We start from the raw sequence: 18,480 nt of genomic DNA, 5'->3' as shown, positions 1-18,480 counted from the left end.
TGATTAGACATAAGAGCTTGAATGGAATATTATATAGGTGGGAATCTCTCAAAAATTAAGTGAACCAATATAGTAAAGCTAAAATTCTGGCAGACCTGAAAGCTAATCCCACAGCAGACTTTGTGCTACCTGGACAATAATTTCAGAGGGTAGGGAGTATAATACATAACTTGTTTGTTGGAAGATAGCTTCTTTATAGAGTTAGGGCCATATGGCTTATTTTGTCATAACACTGGACCTAGGAGTCCAAGAGTCCAGGGCTTTGGTCCCAGCTTTTTCCTCATCTAGAAAATAAGGGATGTGGATTTAGAATCTGTTCTGGATTTGGGGCTGAAGTACTCCCTTCATATTCTGATGGCTGCTCCCTACTTCCTTGATCTTGGGCAAGACATGGATTCTTACTTGGTCACACTTTTCCTCATCTACTGATCAGATCAGATGATTACATATAGAAATTGTGATCCCAGGCTTGTAGATCATTTAAGATAAAGATTATAATAGGTCCTTTATGATTTCTAAGATTTGAATTTGTTGCATTTTGATCTATTTATATTAACTGTCCCAGCTTTAGGACAAGGTGTTGTTTTTTTTTAATGATGCTCAGTTTTCATTTTTTTTTACTCAGTGTCCATGCTTTGCTTATATTCCCATCATTGAAGTATACAAAGAAGATTGATGTTTCAGTAATTTTATCCTGTTTTATTTAGTATCCACATTTAGATTATCATTTGGTCATTGATGTCTTCAGTAGTTTATCAGATTTATATTTATAGTTGTGCCTCTGGAGTCCTAAAATTGGCCATTTTGAAAAAAAATATTTTTCTAATTATAATGTCATATCTTTATCTATTTTTTTAATTAGTGTTGTTTTTTTCCCCATAGGTTTAAAAAGCGGATGCTAATAGAGCAATTGGAGGGCTTCTTGGAAGAAATTCATCGCAGATCCAATCAGATAAATCATATTAATAGCAATTAAAAAGAAACTAGAATGTGGCCACTTCTTTCCTTCCCTCCCTCCCAGACACAAAGTAAAAATATGACTGAAGGAGTACACTGCTGTGATCTTTGCATTCGTTTTTGACAAGCACTGTTGACTATTTGAATACTAAAAGCAGCAAGTCTACAGATCCTGTTTCCATCATTTTACAGTGACCTTTCTTCATTTTGGTTTATTTTTGTAATGTGAAAAGTATCACTCAAGAACATTTTTATTTAACAAACTAAAACAAAAAAATCCCATAGAAATTATTGCTTGTCATTGACTCTTGCGTGTCAATTTCCCTCAGGTTCTATTTTCTTAATCCAACCTTCAAAATTGTCACCTCTGTTAAGGTTGAATTTTGCCAAAAAAGGAAAAAAAAGAAAAAAAAGAAAAGAAAAAGAAAAAAAAAGAAAAAAGTTACTTTGTAATTTTTTGGGGAAAAAAGCACATACATAAAACAAGGTAATGTTTTGTATATACAGTTATTTTGGATATATTATTGTAAGTTGTACAAATGTATTTTGAAGAATATTTAAGAAAAGCACTTTTGTTATTCCATCAATAAATGCTCTATTTTAATCTTGTGTGTTTTAGGAAGTAGTGAAATTTAAAATAATTCTTTTAAAGAAAATTCTTGATCAAATGATTTTTAAGGCATCACCTTTTTAGTATTAGAAATATTATATTCTTTGAAGTTTGTTTGTTAAAAGAGTTCAACATAGTTTTATTGAAATCCTTACAACATATTTCCATTATTACTCCATCTCCAGATTACAGGAAAAAGCTATACCTGTGGCACATAGCATAGAGAGAGAGAGCTCTTGTAGCACTGGAAAGAATGTTTGAAGGAATTCAAGTAATAAAAAGCTTGGAGCATTCATTACTAGCTCCTGTACTTCCCTTCAGTTCCTTTTCCTCTGAGTTTGGCAATAACTGTTAACTAAGCTGATAACTTTAGAACTGGAGAAGCAGGTATTTTTGGATACATCATACACCATATGTTGGTTCAGGCCTTTCACATGAAAACTACGGAGGTTCCAACTGTTTGTTAGACAAGCACTTCAAAGATGGGTGTAATCGGGGCAGCTTGGTGGCGCAGTGGATAGAGCACCAGCCCTGAAGTCAGGAGTACTTGAGTTCAAATCTGGCGTCAGACACTTAATAATTACCTAGCTGTGTGGCCTTGGGCAAGCCACTTAACCCCATTGCTTTGCAAAACAAAACAAAACTTAAAAAAAAGATGCGTATAATCATGAAAGGGGTCTATTCTTCCTACCAGTCCATTAAAATACCAAGCTTGAATGCTAGAGCAATTGAGACATATTTTAAGATTACTTTCCCTTGTTTCAAGATCCTAATGACAAAGTGAAAAAGGGACTTTGGGTTTTTCTGGATTGTAGTTTTGACTCATCCTTGTTGAATTCAGTACCTCACATAAAGTGCTAGACTACTAATAAAGAAGTCAACAATTGATGGATTAGCCAAGACTAACTGGAGACACACTGCTCTGAACTCAGGCTTATTCTGTACACTCAAGCTTGGTGGCGACTAAAATTGTGGTTCACTGCTAATGGTTTCCATAGGAAAGAAAAAAGATATAGATGGTAAGAGAAAAATCAGTGCATGATAAAATGGTAGTTTTTTTAAGTGTTGTCAGATTCTTTTAAGTCACACACCTTTTACCCTAGAAGAATTCAGGTGTAATAAAAGTGCAGTCACAATTCTGTTAAGGACAAAGCTCAATGCACAGGAAAAAAGTGAAGAAACTATCTTTGATTAAGACCTATTCTAGGGGATTTGTAACTCTTCCAATACAGAGGACAGAACCTGTGAATAAAAACAAATACTTAATACAGTGCTACTTAGGCTCTTTCTAGGTATTCAGAAACCCTTGACCTATAGAATATATGCCTATCAGTAAAGTAGCATCTCATTTGGTAGGTTGAAAAGTTAGTGACAAAATCTTATAGAGTGGGGCGGCTAGGTGGCACATTGAATAGAGCACCGGCCTTGGAGTCAGGAGTACCTGCATTCAAATCCGAACTCAGACACTTAATAATTACATAGCTGTGTGGCCTTGGGCAAGCCACTTAACCCCATTGCCTTGAAAAATCTTAAAAAAATATCTTACAGAGTAGTTGACTTAATATTTAAGTCTCAGTTATAAATGCTGAATGTGAGGTGGATAGACTAAGTGACATCTTTTAGCTAATATTCCTCTAGATTGCACTATGCCTATTTATAATACCTGGGGAATAGATTTCATTCATTTCAGTATTCAATAATTGATCATCAAGACATTTTTTCCCTTATATTTAACATGTGTTCTGCTTTTTTTGGATCATCACTCTCAATTTAATTAACTCTAGCCAGCTCCCTAGGGTCACTAGCAAAAGGATTGCTTCTCTTTCCCAGTCCCCCTCACCCTCCTTTGTCATCCACTTAACTTCTCCAGGTCAGTGCAATCAATGTGTCCTTCCAGTGCTCCTACTGCTGTCTCAATGCCTTTTATGTCATCTCTCAGTGGTGTTGGGAGAGAACTGAATAAATTTATTTATACTGTGTTCTGTCTTACAAGACTAAAGCTGTTTGAACAGTGATAGTTGCATTTTAACAAGCTGGAATCCTTTCATTCAAAGGAGTGGATTTTTGTGTAATTTTCGTTGTCAGCAATGGGAACAGTATTAGAGAAGTAATTTTGGCCCCTCATACAGTTTGTAAGACTGGCCCCAAAGATTTTATTGTTCTCAAGTTAAATTATCCCAATCCTTAGTCTCTTGTTAATATTCCATTTACCATCATTCCCATTACCCTTTTTTGGAATTCAATTTTGACAGCCCGATAGATCACTATAAGCTGATCACTTTTATCTCAAATGTTGTTATCATTTTAACCTAAAACAATGCATCTAGGGCAAATTCTCTGCCCCTTTCATTGTCTCCTTTTAACTAATAATTTGAGACACTAGACCTTTACGTTTAATTTTTTTTTAAGAGACTATGTTAGAAGGAGAGGGAATAATAATTGCACCTAAAACTGCTTCATAGTTTTGAGTTTTGAAATGACCACTTAAACTCTCAAGGGAAATTGGCTTTGATTAGATTTTAATATTCACATGTTGATTCCTGATTAAGGCAGTGACTCTGGTAGCTCATGACACATGAGGCTGTTATTCCCAAATTCCTAAAGTTTTGATGTCATTTTCCAAAGAGATTGCATTCATCCAAAGGGACCCCCTGGCTTTGGACAGACCCTGCTAACCAGTTATGCTCTGACCTTGACAGTTTATGATCAGTTTCTGCCCTGTTTTGTTTTGCTGTTTTGAGAGAGCCCCCAAATGACTTTAGCTTTATGTTCTTTGGGATGAACCTTTTCTATCTGGGTTCATTAAATGCCTGCCTTTGTTCTACTTTACTTCTTCCATTCACTCAAAACTTTCCAAAAGTCAAAATACTGGAGATAAATTTATGAGTCTCTTTACAGAGATAAATTTTAACTTCACTTTATTTTACTAGAAAGTGGTATTTTTTACTTTCAGCCTGAGGTACAATATATAGTTAATAATTCTCAGATAAAATGCTGTTTACAGAATTTCTCTAGCACATTTGTATGGTAAACAATTCCCTAAGTATAACTAGTTATGGTTTTTTTTTTTTTTACTTTCTGGACATTATCATTCTCCTTTGTTGATTTAAAAAAAAATCATGTCTAATGTTTAGTCCAGTTAGATCACCTTTGCCTGATTTATTAAAGTCTTATTCCATTTTGTTACTTTTTACTTGCCAATGCCAATCTTTGCTGAAAAAATACCTTTTCCTTCTTGGGATGTTATAGATTGCCAAAGGAGGAAAAAAAGGAAATAGTAAGCTATGCATGCAAAGAGAAACAAAACACTGTTCAATTTTGCCAAATCTGAGAGGTACTACCTCTTTATTTTTTGATTTGCCAAGGCCTTATATTGTAAATTTGCCTGTGTAAAAAGCTCTGTGGTGCCCAAAAGTGCTTAGGAGAAAGATATTTGTTTCCTGTGCAATTTCAACAAGAGTGTGGAAAATGTAAGATGGCTGGTCCAGCTCTTTGGCTGAAAATCAGTATAGAAAATTCAGGAAAATAAATAAATGATGATCTTAAATGCACCTCATAAGTGCCTTCCTTGGGTTAATACTTTTCTTTTTATGATGTTAGGGGTCCCCTTCAGTCAAGAATTGCTCTGGTGCTCTCTAGTGGAATAAAGTTCCTTAGGTGTTCATCTTAGTTTTGGAAAATAACTGAAGAACCAAGCAAATTTTCATAATACACTTTCACAACTTTTTAATTCTGAAAGTTATGTTGTATGTTGTAGTCAGCATTGTCACTGAATTGCTTTGGTTGTAAAGCATAAAGGTTTAGTGCCTACAATAATTGGTAAGCACAGCCATTGAGCTAAAGATTGCAAATCATTGAAGGGAATAGATTAGTTGAATCACAGTCACAGCATAGACAAAACTTCACAGTTGACTCTTAGGAGTGAATATTGATGGATCATCTTTTTTCATAAAAGATGTTATTCAATTGTGAGACATGTTAAATCTAACAGTAAAACAGACAAGTCCTTGTTTAGATATGTATCTAAACATTTGTGTCTAATTTGCCTCATAAATCCTGTCAAAGAAATTATTGGAATACCTGTATTGGATTCTCTTAGGAAAAAGATGGTCTATCTGCCTTAAAAATGGGAGTCCTAGATCATCTTAGTAACACTAAAGCTATAAAACGATGGGGGAAAATAAAGGAATTAATGTGATAATCTGTTTTTCTGATTTTATTGGAATTAGATGAAATTGGTCATTTAGGGATTAAGATTAGAAAACTTCAATATATTGTCCTTAACAGGTTTAAGCCTCTGTTGGAAATACCTAATAAATGGAAACTTACTATCTCTCAGCATCCTGAGAGAAAGGCTACATTTAAATTAAATAAGTAAAATATATCTGTGGCTTTTTAAAGCTAAGAGCTAATCTAATTGACATTCATTTCATATTTACAAAAGTTAAAATTAACCAAATACTTGAGGAAGACCAGAAGTGAAATCAGTGTCAAGAATGAGAAGAAAGCTTAGTTTCCTAATTCTAGTAATGGATTGTTTCCAAGTGGGAAGTTGCTTTATACTGAAATTAAATTTCAAAGGGATTAATGTATTAGTGTATACTATATTCTTAGGTAGTTATATTTATAAAGACTTTTTTGAAGCTGTCCCCATATTTCTGTAACCTCATTTTCACTTTTGAAAACTCATAGCTGTTGCATCAAATTGCAATTGCCTTACAATATTCCTATATATGGTTAGCCAGTTTTGGCAGAGCTCTGAACATAAAATTATCACACTGATATTTCAAATAAAGTTTTAAGTTCAAAAAAGGCATAACTTGAACTTTGGCATATTTAACAAAGTAGGTATGCCACTAGTAAATTTTTACTTGTTTTAGTACTTTGTGCAAGCATACCTGTTGTCCCAGTTGCTTTGGTTTCATCTTCCAGACCTTCAGTCTTGGCATTGTGAGTTGCCCCAGAAACATAAAAGTCAATCTTGAACTAACTTCAAGAAAAGACAAAATTGGGGATTACCTTTTTATGTTATGACTGTTTGATCCAAGGGTTTTATAGTATCTGAAAATGTAGGAAATAATCCATTTTTAGTATCTGGTGCACATTTTTTCCTCTGTGGGATTTTCATTTATAATTTATTTTGAAAGATGATCAGTTTTCAGCAAATGTATACTGTTACCATTTGCTGAGGTTGAGATTTTAGCTGATAAACTAAAAGTACTAGACATTGATAAAATGACCTCTACATTTCCCCCAGTAATAGATCCACTGCATGAAGCAATTTATGTAATTTCAGTAAAAGATGTTTAATGATCATGAATATAATTCAATTTGACATTTATTAAATACCAATTCTCTGCAACTGGGCAAGATCCTAAGAGAAGAATTAGTTGAGATTAGACATCGTCCCCTGTCCTAGAGTGTAATTTAACAAAAGAAACATGTTGCACATAGTGCTTTGAAAGTTTCCCCAAGGGCTTTTATCACAACAATCTTATGAGGTGAGTATCACATAAGTATATTTAGAGAAGTGATGAAAAATGTTATGTGAGGTTCAGGGGATTGGTAAAGGTATCTTGGAGATGTTTAAATTAAACTTTCAGTGGATGGTTAGTATTGGACCGTATTTTACCCTCGACTTCATTGAATTCACTACCAAAATAATGTAGCCTTTTATCATAAACTTTGAATGTCCATTCAGAATTTTATGAATCCTATGAGAAGAAAGCCCAAGAATTGACACGCCTTCAAAATATAACCCAGTTAGTTTTACAAGCATAAAATTAAAGATGTTAAGTATTAGGTAAGACTATATTATGAAATAAAACTTAGAACCTGCTATGTGTAAGACATATTAGGATCTAGTGATTCAAAGATAAAGAATGTAAAAGTTTTCCTGAGGAGATGTAGTGATGACATAGACAAGATGTTACATAAGGCAAAATGTGATAGAAGCAGAAGAGAGAACCCTAAATTAGGAGCTATCAGGAAGACTTGATGGAGAAGGTAGTACCTTGAGCTTTGAAGAAAAGCACAATTTTAAAAGGCATTCATTGGTGGAAAGATGTAGATTTTCCAGCTGGGAGATGGCCTGTGTGAACAATGGTACAATTTTGTAGGAAAATAGAATGCATGAAGGATGTTGATGTGAAATATGATGATAAAAGGGTAGATAGCAATTACAGATAAATTTCCTTGCCTAATAGTTATATTTCATCTTGTAGATGATACAGAATTGATAAAGGATTTTGATCATAAAAGAGTCTCACGGTCAGTCATGCATCAGGAAGATTATTTTGACATCTCTGTGAAGGATTAAGAGAGGGTTTTCCTCAGGTTTTCATGAGATTGCTCTCAATTCAACCCACTTTACTGCTTAAAAATTATCCTTTGCAGGAATTTCATCCATGTCATGCCTATTAATTGAGGATATCCCCTTAAGGCTCTGTCCCAGGCCCTACTTCTCAGTTTTCTCTATACTGTCTCATTTAGTGATCTTATTAGCTCCCATGTGTTCAATTATCTATGCATATAATTCCCAAAACACCGCTAGTCTCTCCTGAGCTCCAATCTTGCATCACTAACATTATAGGACATTTCACCTCAATGTCCTATAGGCATCTCTAAAATTGTCTAAAAAAACAAAACGTCATCTCTCCTCTTTCCTTTATTCTTCCTCCTTCCAAACTTTTTATTATTTTTTTGTTTACTATTTTTACGGTCAACCAGGTACTATCTTTGACTTACCCTGATATACCATTTGTTTATAAAATTTATCATTACTATTTTCACAATATCTTATGTTCCTTTCCTTGACCGTGTGAGTACATAGTCACCACTAATGTCCTAAACTTTAGCAGTGATTATTTACCCCTGCCTAAGTCTTTTCTCACTCCAATCCTTCATCTTTGTAGCTGACAAGGTGATTTTCCTAAAGTGCAGATCTAACAATGTCACCTATTCAGGAAACCAGTAGCTTACTATTTCCTTCAGGAATGTGGATATAAAGCTCTTTGTTCAGCATTTAACTTCTTCACAACCTGGCCCCTTTGTATTTTTTCCAGTTAATTCAGGCACCAAATCGTAATTGCTGCTCCTTACACATGATATTTTCTTTGTGAATGGCTGTCCCTCCCTTCTGGAATGTTGTTACCTTCACCTCCTTCAAGACAACTCAAATATTACCCTTTGCAGGACATTTTTCCTGATCTCCACCCTCTTCAATTTACAGAGCCTCTTAAGGTTATTTTTTGCATGAACTTTTTGTATTTTGCATTTACCCAATTATTTACATGTCTCTTAAACTAGGTTTTAAGCTTTTTTTAGAGCAGGGCCTGTTTTTGGCTTTTTTATCTCCAGTCTTCACCAAGATTCTTGGCACTGAGCTTAATAAATGTTTGCTGATAGGTCAGTTGATTAAGAGAATGTGGAAGCAAGGAAAATAAAGAGACTAGTGATATGTTACAAGCACAGAGTGATAAGGGTCTGAAAAAAGTAATAATTGGAATTTAGAGGAAGATTGTGAAGGTAGACTTAACAGGTGTAGAACAGATTGGATGGAGGGGAGGAGTAAAACAGGATAGAATTAAGTATTAAGAAAGCATGAAAAGCAGGACAGGCATGGAAGGATTCAAGGTCAAAGAATAGACTTATTGGGAAACCATGAGATTACTGAATTCTATAATCTTTCCAAGTGGTTAAGGGAAACTTAGTAAATGTAAAAAAATATATATATTCAAAGGGTTGGTTTTGGGGGGGGTTATTTTTTTATAGGGGAAAGATAGTTACCATAAAATTACTAATACAATATTGTGCTAAATGTTGAAGTAGGAAGCAAGCCATCTCTTCGTTTTGAATCTGACAAAAGTCCTTAAGATGTGAATCTGGAATGTGATGAATTCTCAACCAGAACAACCTAGTCAAGAGAGTTGGGACTGACTCAATACTGTTACTTTTAGTACAAAAGCTGTGTCATTTCAAGTCTCCGGGGTTACTAGGAACCACGTTTGAGTTTGGATTTAACGTAAGTCCATATTAAAGAAGACCTGAATACTACATTGATCTCACAATTGTTCTCATTTTAACAGAGAGAGAGAGAGAGAGAGAGAGAGAGAGAGAGAGAGAGACTCTTATTACCCTTGGGAATAATGATGAAATGGAAAGTTCCTCTACACATACCTCGCCCCCCCTCCCGAATTAGCTGTTTTGTTTTCTTTTTCAGTTCAGTTAAAATGAAATAAATCTTTCTTAATGATTTAGCTAAGCAGCTGTCCCTAGACTTTAAGGTACTTTGTGGAAATTCAAATATTCAAATTTTCTATTCAATTCAAATATTAATATTTGCATAATAAGATAATAGGAAACCACTAAAATATAATTTTAGTTAACTCAATCCATGCTAATACGGCAAACTGGGATAATCGCAAAATTATTTGGCTTTAGATTACTTTAGGATGATAGATTTTGAGTTGCTAAGGTACTTGTATCCCAAATAATCACTTTATTTTACAGAAGAGGAAACTGAAGATTTGCCCAAAATTATACAAGTATTGGGGCAAGTGCATGATTTGATCCCATTATTTGGTTTGAGGGGAGAGAGCAGTTTTACTTATTTAGTTAGGTTTTTCTTTAACATTTAAATTGTTGATATATATTCCTTATTCATGGTGGGAGGAGACATATAAGTAGGGTGAAGCTAGAATTTAAAATATATTACCTATAATACACATAGTAGATGCATAGGGATTTGAGGGATAACATCTCCTATAAGGAATGTTAACTACACTAGGAAAATTACTTCATTTTAAAAACAAAGGGAACTTAGAGTATTTGAGAAATGGAATATTAGTAAACAAATTAGAGTACTATCTTTTTAATGGTCCTAACAGGGTAATACAAGGAAATTAGCACTGAAATTGATATCTTATTGATGATAAATCATCCAAAATCATTTCCTTTCATCAATAGTGTCAAACTCTGAAACGGTCACATAGTATCACAAATATTATGTTGTGTGACATTTTTATTTTGCTAACATTTGCCAATATTTTAATCTGATTCCCACAGTATTTCAGAATTTGGTAGGCAACTTGTGGCCGTGGGCCTTCAGTTGACATCTCTCTTATATAAGGACTCCCAGGAGTCATTCTTGCAGATTTGTGTTCACTGTCAAGAGACATCCAGCTCCCAAATAGCTTGTTTCCAATTTCATTCTTCCTATTTGTATCTAAGTAATCCTTTACTTTTCCTTTAAATGAAGATTCTGTGAATTATTCTACCAATGAGTCTTTTACAATGCAGAACTTTGGGGCAGGAAAGGGATGGAATTATCATAACCTAATAATAAATAGCCTGAGCATAATCATGACTCAGAGTTGGCAGAGAACTGAGATCATCTAGTTCAGATTATTTTTGAAGGAAAAACTCACTTTCCAACATAGCTTACAAGTGGTCAGTCAGCTTTTGCTTGAAGATATCCAATCAGGTTAAACTCTTATCTTCCTAGACAGTTTATAGTCATTCCAATTTTAGGGAGTTTTTCATCAAGCCTAATTTGCCTTTTTTTTTTTTTGCAATTTCCACCCACACTTTCTAGCTCTGCCTACTAGGACCAGTTGCAACAAAATTAGATTTATTCCACTTGAAAGCTCTTGATATGCTTGACAGTCATATTCTTCTTTAGGTCTTCTGGAGGCTAAATATTCCTAGTTACTCCAAATGATGCTCATTTGGCATGATAGAGTATTGGCCTGAAGTCAGAAGATCTGAGTTCAAATGTGTAATCAGACATTTGCTAGCTCTATGACCCTAGGCAAGTTACTTAACCCTGTTTGTATCAGTTTCCTAATCTGTAAAATGAGCTAGTCAAGAAAATGACAAACCACTTCAAGGAAACTCTAAACCACTTTGCCAAAAAAGTCATATGGGGATCATGAAGAATTGAACATGACTGAAAAACAAACTCTTCGTCATTCTCATTGCTTTAGTCTGGATATTCGCTTGATTATTAATGCCCTTCCAAATATGTGGGACCTAGGACTGAGTTCAGTACTTCGAGAAGTGGTAAAACTCGACACAGAAAAGCAAAAGTATTAGCTATATGATTTTTTTTAATATTTTTTTTTATATTTTTAAGGCAATGGCATTAAGTGGCTTGCCCAATGCCACACGGCTAGGTAATTATTAAGTGTCTGAGGCTGGATTTGAACTCGGGTACTCCAAGGCCAATGCTCTTATCTACTGTGCCACCTAGCCATCCTAGCTATATGATTTTGGATACTCTTCCCTTTAATATATATACAATTCTTTTACAAGTTTGGGGTTTTTTGGCTTTCATATCACAATAGTGTCTAAGATTTAGTTTGCAATTTTAGTAAAATCTCTTGGAGTTTTTTTTTTCTTTCAAATGATCATCTGTGTATGCCTCTGACTTGTACTTGTGAAGTCAGTTTTTTAAGCTAATATATATTATGATGATAATGATGACATAATTTTAATTTATTTGATTAAGGTTCCAGTATGTCAGAATCTTTCTAAATTTTGGTTCTTTCATTGTAGGGTAGCTATCCTGGGGGCCATCTCCAATCATCCTGATTCTTATCTGACCACTGGACCCAGATGTCCCCAGAAGGGAAAGTGAGGCTGGTGACTTTGTATAGTCCTCCTTCATTTAAATTTAATTCACTTGCAAGTCATGGCATCCCCTCCCTGATGTCATTGTCTTCTTGTCTCTGAATAGACAGTGAGTTGCTTGAGAGCAGGAACTGTCTTTTGACTTTATTTTCCTATTCTTTTAAGATAAAAATTCTATCAAAAAATGGAAATAAAATTAGTCTAACATAATGTGTTCTTGATAAAGTCACACTAGCCTTTCATGTTATAATCTTTTTCTAGATATAAACCATCTCTTTAGTAACATGTTCTAGAATTCCCCCCCCCAAATCAAATCAAGTTCACAGATTTAGAGTTTGTAATATTTTGAAAACAGGAAAAGCATATATCCTTTTCCAATCCTATAGGTGCATTTCATGTTCTCCATAATCTGTCAAATATCACTTATTTTTGTTCTTCATCCTCAAAGAAGAGCATAACATCAAGAGAGTGATATCATTACTTGAAAGTGAATTGAATTCAAGTGAGGGGGATACTGTGCAAAGTTACCAGCTTTACTCTCCTTCAGAGTCATCTGGGTCCAGTAGTAAGATATAAATTAGGATGACTGGAGATGGCTCTCAACAATCACATCTACTAGTTCTTTTAACATTCTAGGGAGTAATTCATCTGAGATCATACCAAAACTTTTCAGGGATAGTAAGTACTCTATAGGGGGGTAGCTAGGTGGTGAAATGACCTGAAATCAGAAAGATTCATTTTTCTGAGTTCAAATCTGGTCTCAGATACCCACTGGCTTTGTGATCCTGGGCAAGTTACCTTAACCCTATTCACTTCAATTTCTTCATCTCTAAAATGAACTGGAGAAGAAATAACAAACCACTCCATTATTTTTGCTTAAGAAGACCCCAAATGGAGGCAGTCAGACATCACTGGATATGTCTGGTGTACTATTACCAGAACATCTTCTTTTTAAACAAAAATAAATGTAATATATAATTCAAAATTACACTACCCAAACAGGGTCCATTATGCTGGATGACTTATCTTTTTCTCTGACTGTGTTTATATAAACTCGGGTATACACAATTGCACCAATTTTTGCTTGATTCTATTGCCTGCATTGGTGCATTCCCTGTACAGCCACTTTGGGTCCTTAGACATCTTCCTTTTTTTTTCTTTTTACTGAAATTATTTCTCTTTGTGTTGGTCAGAACCTTTTATTAAGTTACAGGCATTATGTTAAGCACAAATAAAGTCAAAAGACCATACCTGCTCTCAACTCATTGTCTAATCAGAGAGAGAATATGCAAATAACTATATCTAAATAAGACATATGCAAGTTAAAATGGAGATAATCTCAGGAGGAAGGCATTAAGATTCAAGAAGACTGGGAAAGGCATCTTGTAGAAAGTGGGACTTTAGCTGAGACTTGAAGAAAGCCAGGGAAGCTGGAAGAGAGGAGGGAGAGAAGAGATGAAGTGTTGAGTTCAAGGAACAGCAAGAAGTTCAGTATTCCTGTTTGGTGGAGTTTGTGGTGGGTAAGGTGTAAGAACACTGAAAAGATGGGATGGATAGATAGATTATAAAGAACATTGAATACCAGAGAATTTTATATTTGGTCCTGCAGAAAAGAGGAAGTTACTGAAATTTATTAAATGGAGATTGGAAGGGTCTAATATGGTCAGACTTGAATTTTATGAAGATCAGTTTGATAGGTAAGTGTAGGATGAATTGGAGAGGACCAACTTGAGTCAGGGAGATCCAACTGAAGGCTTTTGCAAGATTCCAGGTATGAGGTGATGAGAGCCTGAATCAGTAATGGTAGTGTCAGAGGAGAGAACAGAGAATAGAGAAAAGAGATATTTCAAAGGCAAAATTGACAGGTCCTGACAATAAATTGGATATGGGAAGGGGTGGAGAGTAAGAGTGAGGAAATGAGGATGAAACTTAGTTTATGAGCCTTGGATGATGCTGGTACACTTGATTGTAATAGAGAAGATTGGAAGAATGTAAGGTTTAAGTAGAAAGATGAGTACAGTTTTTGGAACTGTTGTGTTTAGGATGACTTCCAATATCTCCAGTTCAAGCTGTCCAATAGGCAGTTGGAGATGTGAGTCTGGAAACAGAGAAATGTTGGGGCTAAGAATTATCAGTATTGAGATAATAATTAAATCCATAATATCTTAATTGAGGTTACCAAGTGAAACAGTATAAAAAGAGAAAAGAAGGTTCAATGTAGAACCCTAGGCATCATCTATCATTAGAGAACATGATCTGGATCAAGGAAACTAAGATGGAAAGGTCAGATAAGCTGAAGAAAAACCAGGATAGAGTAATATATAAGTCTAGAAAGAAGAGAGTATCAAGGAGTTGATCAATAGTGTCAAAGACTGCAGAAGTCAAGAAACAGTTGAGAAATAGGCAGATTTAGTAATTATGAATTATTGATAACTTTGGGGAGAGTGGTTTCAATTGAATGATAGGTTCAGAAGGTAGACTATGGGGAATTTACAGAACAAGAGGAAAAGAGATTGGAGACATTGGTTGTAGATGGCCTCCCTGAAGAGTTTTGCCATGAAGTGAAGGAAGGAGAGACGTGAGATGAACAAAGGAGATGGATCAAGTTATTTTTGTTTTTGCTTTATTTTTCATGTAGAGACATAAACATGTTAGCAATCAGGATGCAGGCAAGAAACAGGAAAGACTGAAAATAAGTTGGAGAGGGGATAATAAGGCAATCTACTGGAGAAGATGAGATGGAATGAAGTCATTTGTACAGGTAGAAGGGTTAAATTTGGCAAGAAGGACCACCTCTTTTTTTTTTAGATTTTTGCAAGGCAATGGGGTTAAGTGGCTTGCCCAAGGCCACACAGCTAGGTAATTATTAAGTGTCTGAGGCCGGGTTTGAACCCAGGTACTCCTGACTCCAAGGCCGGTGCTCTATTTACTGTGCCACCTAGCTGCCCCACTGCGCCACCTAGCTGCCCTTTGCGCCACCTAGCCACCCCTGAAGAGCCACCTCTTTATGAGTAATGGCAATGAAGGACTTAGTTGAAGAAGGAATCTGAGTGATATTAGATGAGGCAGGGAGAAGAGGAACCTCTTGGCAAATAGCCTCAATTTTTTTTAGTGAAATAGGAGGCAAAATTCTCAACTGAGAGAGTAGGAAAAAGAAGTTATGAAAAGTTTGAGGTAGGACGAGAAGATTTGGAAGAGTTGCTGTGGCAAGTGGGATAGTGAATCAATTAGAGAGGTGAAAAAGGATTGCCTTGCAGTGAGGGATCATTTGAAATTATGTAACATAAATTTATAGTGGAACAGTCACCAAATCATGACTTGGTCCATCTTTATTCATCAGTACATGAGTAGACATGAAAACAGGGAATGGTGGGAATGATCCAAGCCTAAGGCTTGGAAAGGCAAAATCTGCAATTAGATAAAGTTGCAAGGAACTTGAGAAAGAACATAAAAACATAAAAAACTAGTTTACCAAAAGATCAAGATGGAAAAGAAAAGAGTGCAGCCGCTGCAGGGGTGATTGGTCTGGTGGAAAAAAACTGAGGAGGTCAAGGAATTGAAAGTCACAATAAGGACGAAGACAGGGTTTGAAAGGTTACAGAGGAGAGGTGAAATGACAATAGATCGTGATCAGGTAAACATGGAAGTAGGACATAGATAGGTGATGGATTCAGCCATCTCTGTAAGTAACTGAGATGGGATGGAGGGTAAAGTCATAAAAATAAATAAATTGTGACTTCATAATTTCATACTCTAGATTCCCTGAACTGATAATCCTGTATAACTTTTATTAGTATATGGAATTTTTACATATCTTTTTTCTTAATTCTTTGAAATTTTCTCTCCCCAAATTTAGGATATAAATCAGACAACTTCTTTGCCATACATTCTAAAGTTGTGTTGTCCCTTTCTCCCAAGGTTCCCATCATTCTCTCCCCCAGGAAGCAGTTGTGGTTGAATCCTTGTGGAGAATCAGATCCAGAATAGAATTTCCCCTTCTTGGTTCCTTCAATTTTGGAAGGATAAAATTTTCATTTAGGCAACACAAGAATTGATTAACTGCTCTGCTTTCAGAAAAGAAAAAAAGATCTAGTAGCTGTCTAGATAACAGAAGTCCTCCATTACTTTTGAAACCTGGCTTCATGCCAGATTTTCTATCTGTTGATTTCTTCTTTCTATGCAAGTGGTCTGCAAGCTATTTAGATGATAATATTACTTCTAATCTCTTTCTCGGAGGGTCTTCATCCATATGATATTACCATTGGTTCCTGGATTTTCACAAATGTACATATCTCTTTAAAATATGATTGCTACCTCATACCCCCTACCTCTTTTATCTGCCCTGTACCATTTTGAATAAAGGCCTGTTGTTCTAGAGCCATAGTCTGGATATGAGTCTTCTTATCTCCTTCCAATCAAGTTCTTCTTATCCTCTCGTTTCATTTTTTCCCACAGGTCCTTCACCTTCTTCTTTCTTCTTTAGGACCTTTTGCTTAATTTTTTTTCTTTGAATTCTTTTGTGCTTGTTATATTGCCTAGCACATAGTAGATGATTAATAAATGTTTATTGCTGTATTGATTGTCTCTCCAATGACTCAATTCCTTTTCCTGTTTCAACTCTAGCTGTTAGCCTCCTTCAGCTTCTGAAGTTTTCCCTAGTTTCCCTTCCCTAAATTTAGTCTTTAACCTTGGTTACAATTTAGAAGACTTCCAAATCACCTTTGCAATCCCTTTCCCATTTATTCCAAACCTTCTCCTGCTCTTGTTGTGGCCTCTAGTTCTTCTGCCACAGGCTCTTCCCATGGAAGGTACATGTGATTTTTTTTTTTTTTTGCATCTGTAACTAATATTCTGTATTAGTACATGGAATTTCTACATATCTTTTCTCTTAATCCTTTGAAATTTTCTTTCCCCAAATTTAGGGTATAAATCAGACCATGGGTGAAAGCTAAAAAACAGTCCCTAACCTCAAGGAGTTCCCCTTCTAATGTGGATTCAACACGCAAAAAATTGTAGAAACCAGCTATATACTGTACCATTGGAAGGTGTTCTCAGAGAGAAGGTACTAGCTATAGTGAAGGAGTTGGGGAAAGATATTTTGCAGAAGGTAGAATTTGAGTCTTGAAGAAAGTAGATGGAGTTGAAGAGGGAGAACATTCAGGTGGGGGGGGCTCAACCAGTGAAAATGCACATATTTAGGAAATGGAGTGTCACTGGAAGATCACTGTTCCTGAACTGGAGAATCAATGAAGGGAATAAATATAAGAAAGTTGGGAAGGTAGGAAGGAGCAGGTTGTGAAGAGCTTTAAATACTAAACAAAATTTTTAAAAAAATTTCATCCCATCTGTAATACAGAACTACTAGAGTTTACTGGGGAAGGGGGGGAGGGTTTGAGAGGGAGAGAAGTGGAATAATATGGTAACTTACAGCTGAACAGAAAAAAAAAATTATTGAAGGGGGGGGAGGAATAAGACCTAAGCAATCACTCCATTTTCTTCTAACTGCTGATTGGTACTCATATAGAAATTTAAAATAACCTTGCACAAGAAACAGACTCTGAGTTGAAAAGGGGCACTTTAGGATAATTTTACAAGGTCCTGCTACCAGTTTTGTTTTCTGTCATTTTCTGAATAGAAAAAAAAATAATCATTCTCCTCTATGAAATGTAAAATGGCCCCAGTAGATTATGTGACTCTGGCACATATACAGTATGTTTTTAGATATAATCTCTATATGGAGAGTCTGGGAGCCTGGGACAGAAAGAATATAGAACATTAGAGATATTGTCTAACTAGAGCAGATGGGCCCCTGTCAAATAAGAGGTTCTATGATGAATCTTAGAGGCACTCTACTTCACCTTTTGTTCACCTCATTTGGTGGCTCCTTATGGGGTGGGGGAAGCTGTGGGGCCTTCTCCCTTCTGTGACCATAGGGTCTTATAAAAGTGCTTAGGTCTTTGACCTCTTCATTTGTTTTTGTTTTTCCTTTTAGGAGAAGGAGATTGGAATCTTTGACTATGTGAGTTTAAAAAGTCAAAAAGCCCTGGCATCCAGAGTCTGGATCTAGGGCCAATACAACACTGATGCCCCAAGAAGCAAGGAGTGACCTTTGTGAGCCCAACCCAGTGGTTTCTGAGACAAGAACTCCAGCAGAGATGCCACATTTGGACATGAACTTTGATGGAGATCGATGTTATATTGGAATTGGACTACATTTTGAGTCTATTTCCCCTCAGGAATCAAGGTAGTGTGGGAAGAGGATGCCCCTGAGGTACTGGGGA

General features: G+C 35.6%; 1 protein-coding gene across 1 annotated transcript in view; it reads left to right on the top strand.

Annotated features, from left to right (window-relative positions):
* Positions 1–17,110, top strand: part of INTS6 (integrator complex subunit 6) — a 104,713-nt gene extending 87,603 nt beyond the window's left edge. The window contains 1 exon segment of the mRNA XM_074217178.1: positions 883–17,110. Coding sequence (XP_074073279.1) covers positions 883–976 — 94 coding nt within the window. The 3' untranslated portion in view covers positions 977–17,110.
* Positions 17,111–18,480: the final 1,370 nt, after the last annotated feature.

Source organism: Macrotis lagotis, chromosome 1 (assembly GCF_037893015.1).
Source record: "Macrotis lagotis isolate mMagLag1 chromosome 1, bilby.v1.9.chrom.fasta, whole genome shotgun sequence".
In the NCBI taxonomy this organism is placed as follows: Eukaryota; Metazoa; Chordata; class Mammalia; order Peramelemorphia; family Peramelidae; genus Macrotis; species Macrotis lagotis.
This window is presented reverse-complemented; position numbering and strand designations above follow the sequence as displayed.